This window comes from Phycodurus eques, chromosome 18, assembly GCF_024500275.1.
Source record: "Phycodurus eques isolate BA_2022a chromosome 18, UOR_Pequ_1.1, whole genome shotgun sequence".
NCBI lineage: Eukaryota > Metazoa > Chordata > Actinopteri > Syngnathiformes > Syngnathidae > Phycodurus > Phycodurus eques.
Genome location: NC_084542.1, coordinates 2,426,182 through 2,440,623, shown reverse-complemented (window position 1 = coordinate 2,440,623; position 14,442 = coordinate 2,426,182). Strand labels below are relative to the sequence as shown.

Here is a 14,442-nt window from a genome sequence, read left to right as displayed (position 1 = left end):
GACTACATCCTTCGGCTGGCCTGGGAATGCCTCGGGATCCCCCCGGAAGAGCTGGATGAAGTGGCTGGGGAAAGGGAAGTCTGGGCGTCCCTGGTAAAGCTACTGCCCCCGCGACCCGACCTCGGATAAGCGGTAGAAGATCAATGGATGGATATTTGATCATCCTCAAGAAAGATCTTATGGACGTTATGTAGAATTTTCTCAATTTCTAACTTTTTAGTTGAAGATAAACATGAATATTCTAACGCTTTGGTGGTAAATATTAGTCGGCTAACTTTAGCTGTCAGATAATTGCAACAGATTTCAAACGCAAGACAAAGTGGTCTAAATTGCCTATGTTTGCCTTGGGGCCCCCAAATGACTAGCTACGGGCCTGCTTCGAGCCAGTCCCGCTGCTGCTCGGCATGACAACCAAAGTGGGATTAGAGGCTCGTGCGTTGACGAAGAAGGCAGCTAGCTAGCTGTGAGAACACTAATGTGAATTGCAGCACACAGTGACCATCAACATTTCAAACATACGTCACGGTAATATGAATGCCTCAATGGAGCGCCAAGCGGCATCAGGTCTTGTCTTCCCTGATGCGCTGCTCCCCGCAGCTTGGAACGCCTGTGAGCCTGACTCCTTATAGCCAGCAGCGGGTGGACGGCGGAAGCATTTTACGAAGCAGGGGTAAAAAACTAAACCATTAACACCGTTCACACAAGGCAAAATAAGCGCGCTCCATTAGCTTATCAGTAAGGGCTTTTTGACACAGGCACAAACATGGGCAATATTCGCTTCGGCACATCCTGTTTGAATTAGCCTTTAGCTAGGTGACGAACAGGCAGCACAAACCCTGTCATCACACAGTAAAAGTAGAGACTCAAACTTACCTTTTTAATAAGTTGTTGCTGGTGGGCATGCTTCTGTCTCAAATCAGAGATCTCGGTCCACAGAGCTTCATTCTCCCTAAACAATATAATTAGTTAGGGTTCATTTATAAAATAAAGTACTTGATTCAATGTACTTAATGTAATGTTCTTAGCTGAATGTACTTTGTGGGGGACTCAAGAACTTCTCATATTACTGAGGCACTCTAGTATTCAGGAGAACAGCAAGTTGCAAACAACCTGTTATTACAAACATGAAAGCTAGGCTACCATTTAAAAGGAGAAAAACTATCAAGCATGAACACTATCTTATTTTAGATTACCCTTTTTCTTCTGAAGCGCATATTAAATATAGCAATCAGCAAACCTACAATGACTTTTTAAATGATTGTGTCAAACCTCTGCTGTTTTCACCATACCTCCTCCTCAGGCATATTTCTATATTTTTCTCCGTTTTAATTTGGTAATCATTTTGGCTATGTTACAGCTGGTGTCATGAAATTTTGCAAAAAAAAAAAAAAAAAAAAAAAAACTACTTTTAGTGATTGTTTAAATTTTAAATCCAGTGTCTTTTACATGTCTTTTATACTTTACTGGTGCATTTTGCAATCACTGGACACCTTACAGGTAAAAAAAAAAAAAAAGCATGGCTGTTATATCCAACTACTTTTTCCCCCCTCCATAAACTAACTACAAAATACTGACTATGATTCTAGGATTTTAACCCCTTAAAGGCCTGTTTTATTATTAAGTTTGACAGAAATACCACAGAAAGTTAATTACAGTCAGTGTAATAAATGGGTAATGAGGCTTTTGGTGGTGAGTCTTTGATATGGCAAAGATTTGCAACAATATTGATTTGACTGCGACATTTATAATACTATTTATTTTTATTTTTCAAAATTTATGTAAGACAAAAATAATTCAAATAGGTAACCAGGCATATAAATGGTTAAAATCCTCCCCCCCCCCCCCCCCAAACAAAAATTATCTGGGCTGAAGCTGATTAAGGGATTCAAGCCAAAGAAAAAACACAGCATTGATGTATGATGATTCATAACAGTTGGAATTGGCCTCGCCGTTCCAATACTTTTGGAGGGGACTGTATTTACAAATGGAAAAAAGCAACCTTTTTCATGTACATTTTTACCACACGAAGCTAGTAGTACAGGATAGCAAAAGGGTTGCAAAAACCCAATTTCCTCGAGTCTGCACTGACCTCTTCAGTGTTGCTAGCCTGACCTCGATGTTTTCCTGCTTGCTGTGAACACTCTGAACGCTCGCCAAGATCTTGGACAGGTCTTCTTGTCGAATCTTATTTTCCTCAGGACGAGTGCTTGAGACCTGCGCATCAAAATTTGACCGCCCACAAAAAAAACAAAAACAAAAAAAAAAGAATAAAATATTTAGGTGACTTGCTTGCAGTGCTTCTCATTCCTTAGACCCCTTTGGTGGGTCACGGACAAGAAGTCGATGAAAAAAGGTACTGTCAAGTGCCTCTGATGTTAAACTCTTCTTTTCAGAAGTCATTATTTTGAAAGCACAAGAAGTGAAGTGTTATGAAAATAACATAAGTCCCTTCCAAAAGTATTGGAACCGCCAGGTCAATTCCTTTGTTTTTGTTGTACACTGAAGACATTTGGGTTTCAGATCAAAAGATAAATGAGACAAGTTCAGAATTCCAGCTTTAATTTCATGGTATTTAAATCTACTTGTGTTAAACACAAGACTGAGCACCTTTTGTTTGAACCCACCCACTTTTCGAGTGAGCAAAAGTATTGTAACATGTGACTGATGGGTGTTTCTAGTACCTCAGGTGTTTTAGATTGATTGATTAAACATTAGTGCTTGTTTTTGGCTTTCACCTGTGAAAACCGCATTTGCTGTTAAACTAACAAAGACCAGAAAGCTGTCTGTGGGAGAAAAGCAAACTATTTTGAAGCTGAGAGAAGAGGGAAAATCGATTACAGTTATTGCACAAACATTGGGCATAGCCAGTACAACAATTTGGAATGTCCTGAAAAAGAAAGAAACTACTGGTGTACTGAGCAACATACATCGAACAAGGGTATCAACAACATGATGATGACAGAAAACATTGTAAGAGCTGTGAAGAAACACCCAAAGACAACAGTCAGTGATATCACTGCCAACCTCCACAGGGTAGGGGTGAAGGTATCACAAGCCACTGTTCGAAGAAGACTTTGAGAGAAGAAATATACAGGCCATACCACAAGATGCAAACCACTCATCAGCAAAAAGAATCGGAAGGCCAGATTGGATTTTGCAAAGTAGTACAGATATGAGCCACAAACATTTTGGAACAAAGTTTTACAGACTGATGAGACCAACATTAACCTCTACCAAAGTAATGGAAAGGCCAAAGTATGGAGAAAGAAAGGATCTGCTTATGATCCAAAACACACACGCTCATCTGTGAAGCGTGGTGGAGGTAATGTCATGGCTTGGGCATCCACGGCTGCTTCTGGAACAGGCTCACTAATCTTTATTGATGATTTAACTGATGATGGTAGCAGCAAAATCAATTCTGAAGTCTACAAAAACATTTTGTCTGGCAATTTACAGAAAATACTTATACTGGCCAAGTCAATCACCGGACTTTAACCCAGTAGAGCATGCATTTTACCTCCTGAAGAGTAGACTGAAGGGAGAAACATCCCACAAACCAACAAACTAAAAGTGACTGCGGTAAAGGCCTGGAAAAGCATTTCAAATGAAGAGTGCAACAGTCTGGTGATGTCAATGAGTCAGAGGCTTGATGTAGTTATTGCAAATAAGGGTTTATGCCACCAAATATTAAATGTTACTCACTTTAAGTTAATTTTTGCTTTTGCTCACTTGAAAGTAGGTGGCTTCAAAACTAAAGGTGCTCTCTCCTGAGTTGTTTAAAACATCTAGATGTAAATACGATGAAATAAAATCTGAAATTCTGAACTTTTGTCTCATTCATCTTTTGATCTGAAACCCAAATGTCTTCAGAACAAAAACAAAGGAATTGACCTCACCGTTCCAATACTTTTGGAGGGGACTGTATTTACATAACGGAAAAAAACAACAACCCAGAGTTGTAGCTAAAGGATGTTTTGTTTGTTTGTTTGTTTCTGCCCACATTAAGGGTGTGTAACAAGGGTGTGTTTAGTGGGCGTTTTCCTTTAGTGAAACCATGAGACTGTGTTGTATGATGAATAATGACCTTCCGGTCATGTTTGCTGCATCACTGTTTCCTGGTGACTTACCGGCTGTGCAAATGTTCCTTGTCCCAGGAATATTATTATTTCTGTTATATTATACATATTGCATTCACCTACATACACACTGTATGCATACACTGTATACACTTACACAAATTCTGTGTTGCTAAGTAACACTTTCATAGTGTTAATAATGTTGACTCCAATAAGGTGTCAATATTTTACACGATTGGAGTTGTTTAGTAACACTGTCACAGTGATAATAATGTTAACTATTTCATAAGTTTTGACTTAACTCTTAACCAGTGGTTGCCATATAAACTCTAGGCAAGGGTTGATTTAAACTCTGAGGGTGTTAAATTTGTGTTTTTAAATTTGCTGTGTGCGTGCATTAACTATTTGTCAGCCTTAGGTTGATATTTGTGGATTTAATTCATACAACTCTGACTGTGGCTTGTCTTTTAAACGTACAAGGTACTCAGTAAGGTTTCTTTAACTGCTAAGAACATTAGCTCAATTGCATAGATCGTTTTACACTTGAGACGATGTGAATCCCAGGATGCACATGTCATAGAAACAATGAGTCTCTGCAACTTATCATCATGGAATAGAGATACAGTAATACTACACGCCGCCGGTAGTGGACATTGTTAACCCGGGCCACGACCGATCCGGTATGGAATTCTTTGGATGAACGCTCATATTAGTTTTAAGCCGGATGCCCTTCCTGACGCAACTCTCTGCATTTATCCGGGCTTGGGACCGGCCTACAGTTTGCATTGACTTGTGCCCCCCAAAGGGCTGCATTCCTAGGTTAATTGAAAACTCCTAAATTGTGCGTCGGTGTGAATGTGAGTGTGAATGGTTGTTTGTTTATATGTACCCTGCGACAGGCTGGCGACCAGTTCAGAGTGTACGCCGCTTCTCGTTCAGAGTCAGCTGGGATGGGCTCCAGCACACCTGTGACTCTAGTGAGGATAAGCGGTACGGAGGAGGAACTAATTCCATTTATGCCGCTCAAGTTTCTGTAACTGCAGCTGCCGGCTTGCCGTCAGAAAACTTAGCATCATGTACACTAGCGTCCGCATTTTAAACCATGTGCGCACACGCGCATGCAAGCAGAGGCACACAGCCAATCAGACGGAGGGTCCCCGCTCGTCACCATCTCTGATGAAAGCAGACACACGATGGGTTTCATCGTGGTCTCTAAACCAAGTCGCGTAAATGTTTTTTTCCTTACTGAAATTAGTTTTTTGTTATGATTTTGTTTTTGCCGCACCAAATTTGGGCGCATATGCAACCAAATTCGTCGCACTCTATAGAGTCCTGCTTCGTCCAACATTTCCAGGACCACGCCAGAGTACAAAGCCATGCATCCGAAGATGCAGATTGATCTTACTTTATGCATCCCTGCTAATTCTTGTGCATCTGAGACGCACGTCAAACAAGATCCCTGCAATTGACCTTCTGTGAGTCAGTGCTTAAATCAATTAGCCTACAAAGCTAGCTATCAGAGATGTGAAGATGAGTAATTGCACTACACTGACAAAGACAAGACAAAAAAAAACAAAACAAAAAAAACAGGAGCGTTGCACTATATCACAGGTGTCAAACTGGTGGCCCGGGGGCCAGATCTGGCCCGCCACATCATTTTATGTGGCCCGCGAAAGCAAATCAAAATTGCTCATTGTGTTCTGGTGTAATCCCATTGAGATATTTCCAAGCACTTTTTTGTTACCAATCCCCCTTTGAAAAGAAATGTCATAGTTGAAAAAAAATGTTTTTAAAGGCTTCTGATTTCAAAACTGGTTATTCACCAATGTGTTGTGTATACTGTATGTAATTAGAATATATGTGGTAATCTTTCATTTATATGGGTTCACAGTCGTAGCGGCCCTCCGAGGGAAGTCATAACTACGATGTGACCCGTGACAAAAATTAGTTTGACACCCCTGCACTATATCCTCAATAAATGAACCGGAATATAGTGAGGGATTACTGTAGATGATAAATAGAATAACATTTTAATATCGAGAGATTTTACCTTTCTCTTGATGTTCTCTAGTAGGTCATCCTGTCCATGTTTGAAGTAAGGGTGCTGAAATTCTACAGGACCATCTCGCTCTTGCTTGACAATGCCTTGGTCGAGGTGCATCACTTTACGAAATCCATCTGAATTAATTAGAATGTACAGCAATCCTTAAGGGTGAGTACTTTCATTGTTTTTACCATTTTACATGTGCTGGTCATATAATTAGAATATTATGAAAAAGTTGATTTCAGTAATTCCATTCAAAAACTGAAACTTGTATATTATATTCATTCATTCATTACACACAGACTGATGTATTTCAAATGTTTATTTCTTTTAATTTTAATGATTATAACTGACAACTAATGAAAATCCCAAGTTCAGTATCTCAGAAAATTTTATTATTACTTAAGACAGGTACAAAAAAAGATTTCTCGAAATGTTGGCCAACTGAAAAGTATCAACATGAAAAGTATGAGCATGCACGACACTCAATACTTAGTTTGGGCTCCTTTTGCCTGAATTACTGCAGCAATGCGGCGTGGCATGGAGTCGATCAGTCTGTGGCACTGCTCAGGTGTTATGAGACCCCAGGTTGCTCTGATAGTGGCCTTCAGCTGTTCTGCATTGTTAGGTCTGGCGTATCACACCTCTTCACATTACCCCATAGATTTTCTATGGGGGTGAGGTCAGGAGAGTTTGCTGGCCAATCAAGAACAAGGATACCAAGGTGCTTAAACCAGGTACTGGTAGCTTTGGCACTGTGTGCAAGTGCCAAGTCGTGTTGGAAATTGAAATCTGCATTCCCATAAAGTTGGTCAGCAGCAGGAAGTGCTCTAAAACTTCCTGGTAGATGGCTGCATTGACCTTGGACCTACAGTGGGTACGTGAAGTATTCAGACTCCCTTAAATATTTCACTGCTATATTGCAGCCATTTGCTACAATCATTCAAGTTAATTTTTTTCCTCAATGTACCATATTGACAGAAAAAAATATGTTGAAAGTTTTACAGATTTATTAAAAAAGAAAAACTGAGATATCACACAACCATAGGTATTCAGGCCCTTTGCTCAGTATTTCGTCGAAGCACCCTTTTGAGCTAATACAGCCATGAGTCTTTTTGGGAATGATGCAACAAGTTTTTCACACCTGGATTTGGGGATCCTCTGCCATTCCTCGAAGATCCTCTTCAGTTCTGTCAGGTTGGATGGTGAACGTTGGTGGACAGCCATTTTCAGGTCTCTCCAGAGATGCTCAATTTGGTTTAAGTCAGGGCTGTGGCTGGGCAGACAGAGTTGTTCTGATGCAACTCCATTATTTTAGCTGTGTGCTTAGGGTCATTGTCTTGTTGGAAGGTAAACCTTCGGCCCAGTCTGAGGTCCTGAGCACTCTGGAGAAGGTTTTTGTCCAGGATACCCCTGTACTTGGCCGCATTCATCTTTCCTTCGATTGCAACCAGTCATCCTTTCCCTGCAGATGAAAAACACCCCCATAGCATGATGCTGCCACCACCATGCTTCACTGCTGGGACTGTATTGGACAGGTGATGAGCAGTGCCTGGTTTTTACCACACATACCACTTAGATTAAGGCCACAATCTTCTATCTTGGTCTCATCAGACTAGATAATCTTATTTCTCACCATTTTGGAGTTCTTCAGGAGTTTTTTTTTTTTTAGCAAACTCCATGCAGGGTTTCATGTGTCTTGCACTAAGGAGAGGCTTCCGTCAGGGAACTCTGCCATAAAGCCCCAACTGGTGGAGGGCTTCACAGTGATGGTTGACTTTCTCCCAACTGCATCTCTGGAGCTCAGCCACAGTGACATTTGGGATCTTCTTTACCTCTCTCACCAAGGGTCTTCTCCCCCGATTGCTGTTTGGCTGGACGGCCACCTCTAGGAAGAGTTCTGGTCGTCCCAAACGTCTTCCATTTAAGGATTATGGAGGCCACTGTGCTCTTAGGAACCTTAAGTGCAGCAGAATTTTTTTTATAATCATGGCCAGATCTGTGCCTTGCCACAATTCTGTCTCTGAGCTCTTCAGACAGTTCCTTTGACTTTATGATTCTCATTTGCTCTGACATGCACTGTGAGCTGTAAGGTCTTATATAGACAGGTGTGTGGCTTTCCTAATCAAGTCCAATCAGTATAATCAAACACAGCTGGACTCCAATGAAGGTGTAGAACCATCTCAAGGATGATCAGAAGAAATGGACAGCACCCGAGTTAAATATGAGTCTCACAGCAAAGGGTCTGAATGGCTTATGGCTGTGTGATATTTCAGTTTTTCTTTTTTAATAAATCTACAACCCCAATTCCAATGAACTTGGGACGTTGTGTTAAACAAATAAAAACAGAATACAATTATTTACAAATCATGTTCAACCTAAATTTAATTGAATACACTACAAAGACAAGATATTTAATGTTCAAACTGATAAACTTCATTGTTTTTAGCAAATAATCATTAACTTAGAATTTTATGGCTGCAACACATTCCAAAAAAGCTGGGACAGCTGGCAAAAAAAGACTGAGAAAGTTGAGGAATGCTCATCAAACAAGTGTTTGGAACATCCCACAGGCAAACAAGCTAATTGGGAACAGGTGGGTGCCATGATTGTGTAAAAAAGGAGCTTCCCTGAATTTCTCAGTCATTCACAAGCAAAGATGGGGCGAGGTTCCCCTCTTTGTGAACAAGTGCATGAGAAAGTAGTCGAACAGTTTAAGGACATGTTCCTCAACGTACAATTGCAAGGAATTTAGGGATTTCATTATCTACGGTCCATAGTGTCATCAAAAGGTTCACATAATCTGGAGAAATCACTACATGTAAGCGGCAAGGCCGAAAACCAACATTGAATGCCCCTGACCTTCGATCCGTCAGGTGACAGTGCATCAATAACCGACATCAATGTGTAAAGGATATCACCATATGGGCTCAGGAACGCTTCAGAAAACCAATGTCAGTAAAAACTGTTTGGCGCTACATCTGTAAGTGCAACCTGAAACTCTACTATGCAAAGCAAAAGCCATTTATCCACAACACCCAGAAACGCCGCCAGCTTCTATGGGCCCGAGCTCATCTTATGGATGGACTGATGTAAAGTGGAAAAGTGTTCTGTGGTCCGACAAGTCCACATTTCAAATTGTTTTTGGACGTCGTGTCCTCCGGGCCAAAGAGGAAAAGAACTATCCGGACTGTTATGGAGACAAAGTTCGAAAGCCAGCATTTGTGATGGTATGGGGGTGTCAGTGCCAATGGCATGAGTAACTTACACATGGCACCATTAATCCTGAAAGGTACATACAGGTTTTGGAGAAACATATGCTGCCATCCAAGCAACGTCTTTTTCATGGACGCCCCTGCTTATTTCAGCAAGACAATGCCAAACCACATTCTGCACGTTACAACAGCGTGGCTTTGTAGAAAAAGAGTGCAGGTACTAGGCTGGCCTGCCTGCAGTCCACTGTCTCCCATTGAAAACGTGTGGTGCATTATGAAGTGTAAAATACGACAACGGAGACCCCGGACTGTTGAACAGCTGAAGCTGTACATCAAGCAAGAATGGGAAAGAATTCCACCTACAAAGCTTTAATAATTAGTGTCCTCAGTTCCCAAACGTTTATTGAAAGTTGTTAAAAGAAAAGGTAAACATGACCCTGTCCCAGCTTTTTTGGAACGTGTTGCAGCCATAAGATTCTAAGTTAATGATTATTAGCTAAAAACAATCAAATGTATCAATTTGAACATTAAATATCTTGTCTTTGTAGTGTATTCAATTAAATATAGGTCGAACATGATTTGCAAATCATTGTATTCTGTTATTTATGTTTAACACAAGGTCCCAACTTCATTGGAATTGGGGTTGCACAAAAATTTCAACAATTCTGGGTTTTTCTGTCAATATGGGGTGCTGTGTGTACAAAAAAATGAACTTAAATTATTTTAGCAAATGGCTGCAATATAACAAAGATTGAAAAATTTAAGGGGGTCTGAATACTTTCCCACTGTAAGGAAACACAGCGGACCAACACCGGCACATGTCATGGCACCCCAAACCATCACTGACTGTGGAAACTTTACACTCGACCTCAAGCAACGTGGATTCTGTGCCTCTCCTCTCTTCTTCCAGATTCTGGGACCTTGATATCCAAAGGACATGCAAAATTTACTTTCGTTAGAGAACATAACTTTGGGCCACTCTGTAGCAGGCCAGTCCTTTTTGTCTTTAGCCCAGGCAAGACGCTTGTTCAAGAGTGGCTTGACACAAGGAATGCAACAGCTGAAACCCATGTCTTGCATACGTCTGTGCGTGGTGGTTCTTGAAGCACTGAATCCAACTACAGTCCACTCTTTGTGACCCCCCCCCCCCCACACACACACATTTTTGAATGGGTTTTGGTTTCACAATCCTCTCCAGGATGCGGTTATCCCAATTGCCTGTACACTTTTTTCCATAACATCTTTTCCTTCCCTTCACCTCTCTATTAATGTGCTTGGACATAGAGCTCTGTGAATAGCCAGCCTCTTTAGCAATGACCTTTTGTGTTTTGCCCTCCTTGTGCAAGGTTTTAATGATCGTCTTTTGGACAGCTGTCAGGTCACCAGTCTTCCCGATGACTGCGTAGTCGACAGAACCAGACAGACCATTTAAAGGCCTTTGCAGGTGTTTCGAGTTAAGTAGCTGATTAGAGTGTGGCACCAGGTGTCTTTTATATTTCACCTCTCCAAAATATTCTAATTTTCTGAGATACTCAATTTCAGGTTTTCATTAGTTGTCAGTTATCATCATCAACAAAATAAATAAACACTTGAAATATGTCAGTCTGTGTGAAATGAATGTATACATTATACAAGTTTCACATTTTGAATGGAATTACTGAGATAAATCAACTTTTTCATGATGTTCTAACTGTATGACCAGAACCTGTAATTTTGACATGGTAACTTCTTTACACTTGACAAGACAAATAGCACGATGCATGTAGTCTTCATGCGAGGCAATTTGCCTTCAGTAAACCATTTTAGAATCCATCACATCTCAGTGTTAAGGGTAAATATCCAGTTAATTTTTTATATAGCAGTTTACTTATTTTTTAACCTACAGTGTCATGAAAAAGTATTGGTCCCCTTCTCAAATGCTTATATTTTTTCCCCATATTTTCCCCAATTTAATGTTTAAGATCATCAAACAAATGTAAATATCAGACAAATATAACCCAAGTGAACTTAAAATTCTGTTTTTAAATGGGGATTTCATTTAAGGGGGGAGAAGGAGGGGGAAAAAAAAAAAAAAAAAAAAAAAAAAAGATTCAAAGTTACCTGGCCCTGTGTGGGAAAAGTAATGGCCCCTTAAACCTATTAACGGTTTAGGCCATCCTCAGCAGCAACAACTGAAATCAAGCAATGAGTCTTTCTCATCTCTGTAAAGATATTTTGGCCCCCTCTTCCTTGCAGAATTGTTGGAATTGAGTGTTTTTAAGCATGAACGAACTTTTGAAGGTCATGCCACTGCATTTCAATAAAATTCAAGGCTGGACTTTGATTAAGCCACTCCAAAACCTTAATTTTGTTTTTTTAAGCCATTCAAAAGTTGACTTGTGGTGTGTTTTGGATCGTGATCCTGCTGCAGAACCCAAGTGCGCTTCAGCCTCAAGTCACAAACTGATGCCTGAACATTCTCCTTCAGGATTTTCTGTTAAAGAGCAGTAACCATAGTACCATCAATCACAGCAAGTTGTCCAGGTCCTGAAGGAGCCAAGCAGAACAAGACCACCACCATGTTTGATGTTGGTATGATGTTCTTTTTCTGAAATGCTGTGCTACATTTATGCCAGATGTAACGAGCCACACACCTTCCAGAAAATTCAACTTTCATCTTGTCAGTCCATATAATATTCTCCCAAAGGTCTTGGGAATCATTAAGGTGTGTTTTTTGCAAAAGTAAGATGAGCTTTTATGTTGTTTTTGGTCAGCAGCGGTTTTGGCCTTGGAACTCTGCCATGGATGCCATTCATGCCCAGTCTCTTCCTTATTGTTGTGTCATGAATACTGACCTTAACTGGGGCAAGGGAGGCCTGTGATTCTTTAGAAGTTGTCCTGAGTTCCTTTGTGACCTCGTGGATGAGTCAGTGCTGTTCTCTTGGGGTAAATCTTTGTAGGTCGGCCACTCCTGGGAAGGTTCAATACTGTTGCATGTTTTGTCCATGTGAGGATAATGGCTCTCCCTATGGTTCGCTGGAATCCTAAAGCTTTAGAAATGGCTTTTGCAACCCTTTCCAGACTGATAGCTGTCAATTACTTTATTTCTCAACTGTTCTGGAATTTCTTTGGATCATGTTATTTTGTTGCAGCTTTTTTAGATCTTTTGTCCGACTTGATTTTGTCGGGACAGATTCTGTTTAAGTGTTTTTTTGATTGAACAGGTCTGGTGGTAATCAGGCTTGGGTGTGATCAGTGAAAATTGACAAAATATTTTAATTTGCCACAATTCATTCATGATTTAACAAGGGGGGTAATTACATTTTCACATAAGGCCAGGTAACTTTGAATAGTTATTTCCCCCCTTAATAAATAAAATCACAATTTAAAAACAGCATTTTAAGTTCACTTGGGTTATATTTGTCTAATATTTACATTTGTTTGACTACCTTAAACATTAAAGTGGGGACATTTCGCAAAAATATAATACATTTGTGACGGGGGCCAATACTTTTTCACAGCACTTTATATAACATTGAAGAAACCGGCTATAAACCTTTTATTATATTTTCCAATTATTACATGCGGAAGCTAATTGCTGCCACACCAGGAAAAAAAAGTTCAGTATGACATTATAACGTGATAAAGTTCATGTTATAAATGTGAGAAATTTCACACTACAATGTGAGAAGTTCAATATCAAATTATAATATGACGAAGTTCAGGTTTTAATGTGATAAACTTCATGTTAAAGTGTGATCAATTTCACCTTTTAACATGATATGTTTTACATTGTTTTACCTTTTAACATGATATGTTTTACATTGTAACGTGAAAAATTTCACTTTTTAACACGATAAGTTATCAAGTTATAACATAATAAGCTTTACTTTTGCATTCGGTTAAACAAAACAATTCCTTCCGCTTCAGGCCACTGGCAGAGCCCTATGAAGGCAAGCCTTTTTTGTGTCGCGAGCTACGTAACTACACTGCCCTTCTTTAATACTGTGAAAATGAATAAAATAAATAAATTATTTATTTATTTATTTTATTTAAAATTAAGGCCAAGCGTTTAGAAAGACTTAAAAGAAGACACACATACCTTTAAAAGGGCTCTGCCGGTGACCTGAACTGGAAGAAATTGCTTTTTTTTGTTTTGTTTGGTTGAATGTGGAAGTCAAATTTATCACATTTTAACGTGATAACCTATCACGTTAAACCATGAAATGTATCATGTTAAAACCTGAAATTTATTATGTTATAACGTGATACTGAACTTTTTTTCTGGTGTGGCAGCAATCCGCTTCCGTAGTAGAATGTATTTAAAGTTCCCCCCACCCTTTTACATGCTTCGAAATTTTGTAACAGTTATTTAGCAGTACCTTGACTACAGTATTGTCAGAATTCTCCCACCGTCTTTGGTTGCTAACTCAGCCAAATTAAATAAAAGCACTAGAACACTACATTTACGCAAACACTGTTAACACTTGCGTCACAAGAAAACGTAATTATCTTACACATATTGAGCTGCCTGATGAAGCTGGCCATGTTGTTGTGCTTGAAGAACTTTGGGAGCATCTCCTTGGCAAACCGCTGCTCATCCAGGACCAGGAAGCTATTACCCTCCTTAAAAAAACAACCAACACAGTTACATTTCCGCATCATGAAACTGCTGCATATACAGTATATTTTATGTTGTCTATTAGCTAAAACTGAAGTGACTGTTGACTGAGCTACCTCGCACGCAATTCATTGTTAGCTACTGTCGTGTCCAGTTTTAGCTAGTCAAAAAAACATGCAGTACGTTTCAATTTCACGTTAATATTAAAATCAAGGCAACAAGACGAGCCATGTGCTACGTGATCGCGAGGTTAATCCCCTTCACTGGCCACCTGTTTTGTGTTAGCTTTTCTAACAAGCAGGCTAATTGCACACAGTTGCAGCATTTACCTGACTCCAACAAATAAGTTCATTGGTGTCTGCATCCTCGACCAGCGTCCACAGCTTGGTGAGGAAACCGGGGACGTTTGAGTTGTGTTTCATGTCAAAACCTTGAAGGACTTTTACGAAGTATCCGCTATTTACGCTCTTTCTTGAAGGCTTGGAATATGCGAATGTTTACCGTTTT

The 14,442-nt window shown here is 39.9% G+C and overlaps 1 protein-coding gene across 1 annotated transcript in view; it reads right to left on the bottom strand.

Annotated features, from left to right (window-relative positions):
- Positions 1 to 14,442, bottom strand: part of hsf2 (heat shock transcription factor 2) — a 47,628-nt gene extending 33,186 nt beyond the window's left edge. The window contains exons 1-5 of the mRNA XM_061704228.1: positions 14,265 to 14,442; positions 13,832 to 13,940; positions 6,127 to 6,254; positions 2,090 to 2,214; positions 874 to 949 (exon numbers count right to left, since the gene is read on the bottom strand). Coding sequence (XP_061560212.1) covers positions 874 to 949; positions 2,090 to 2,214; positions 6,127 to 6,254; positions 13,832 to 13,940; positions 14,265 to 14,357 — 531 coding nt within the window. The 5' untranslated portion in view covers positions 14,358 to 14,442. The remainder of the gene's footprint in view (positions 1 to 873; positions 950 to 2,089; positions 2,215 to 6,126; positions 6,255 to 13,831; positions 13,941 to 14,264) is intronic.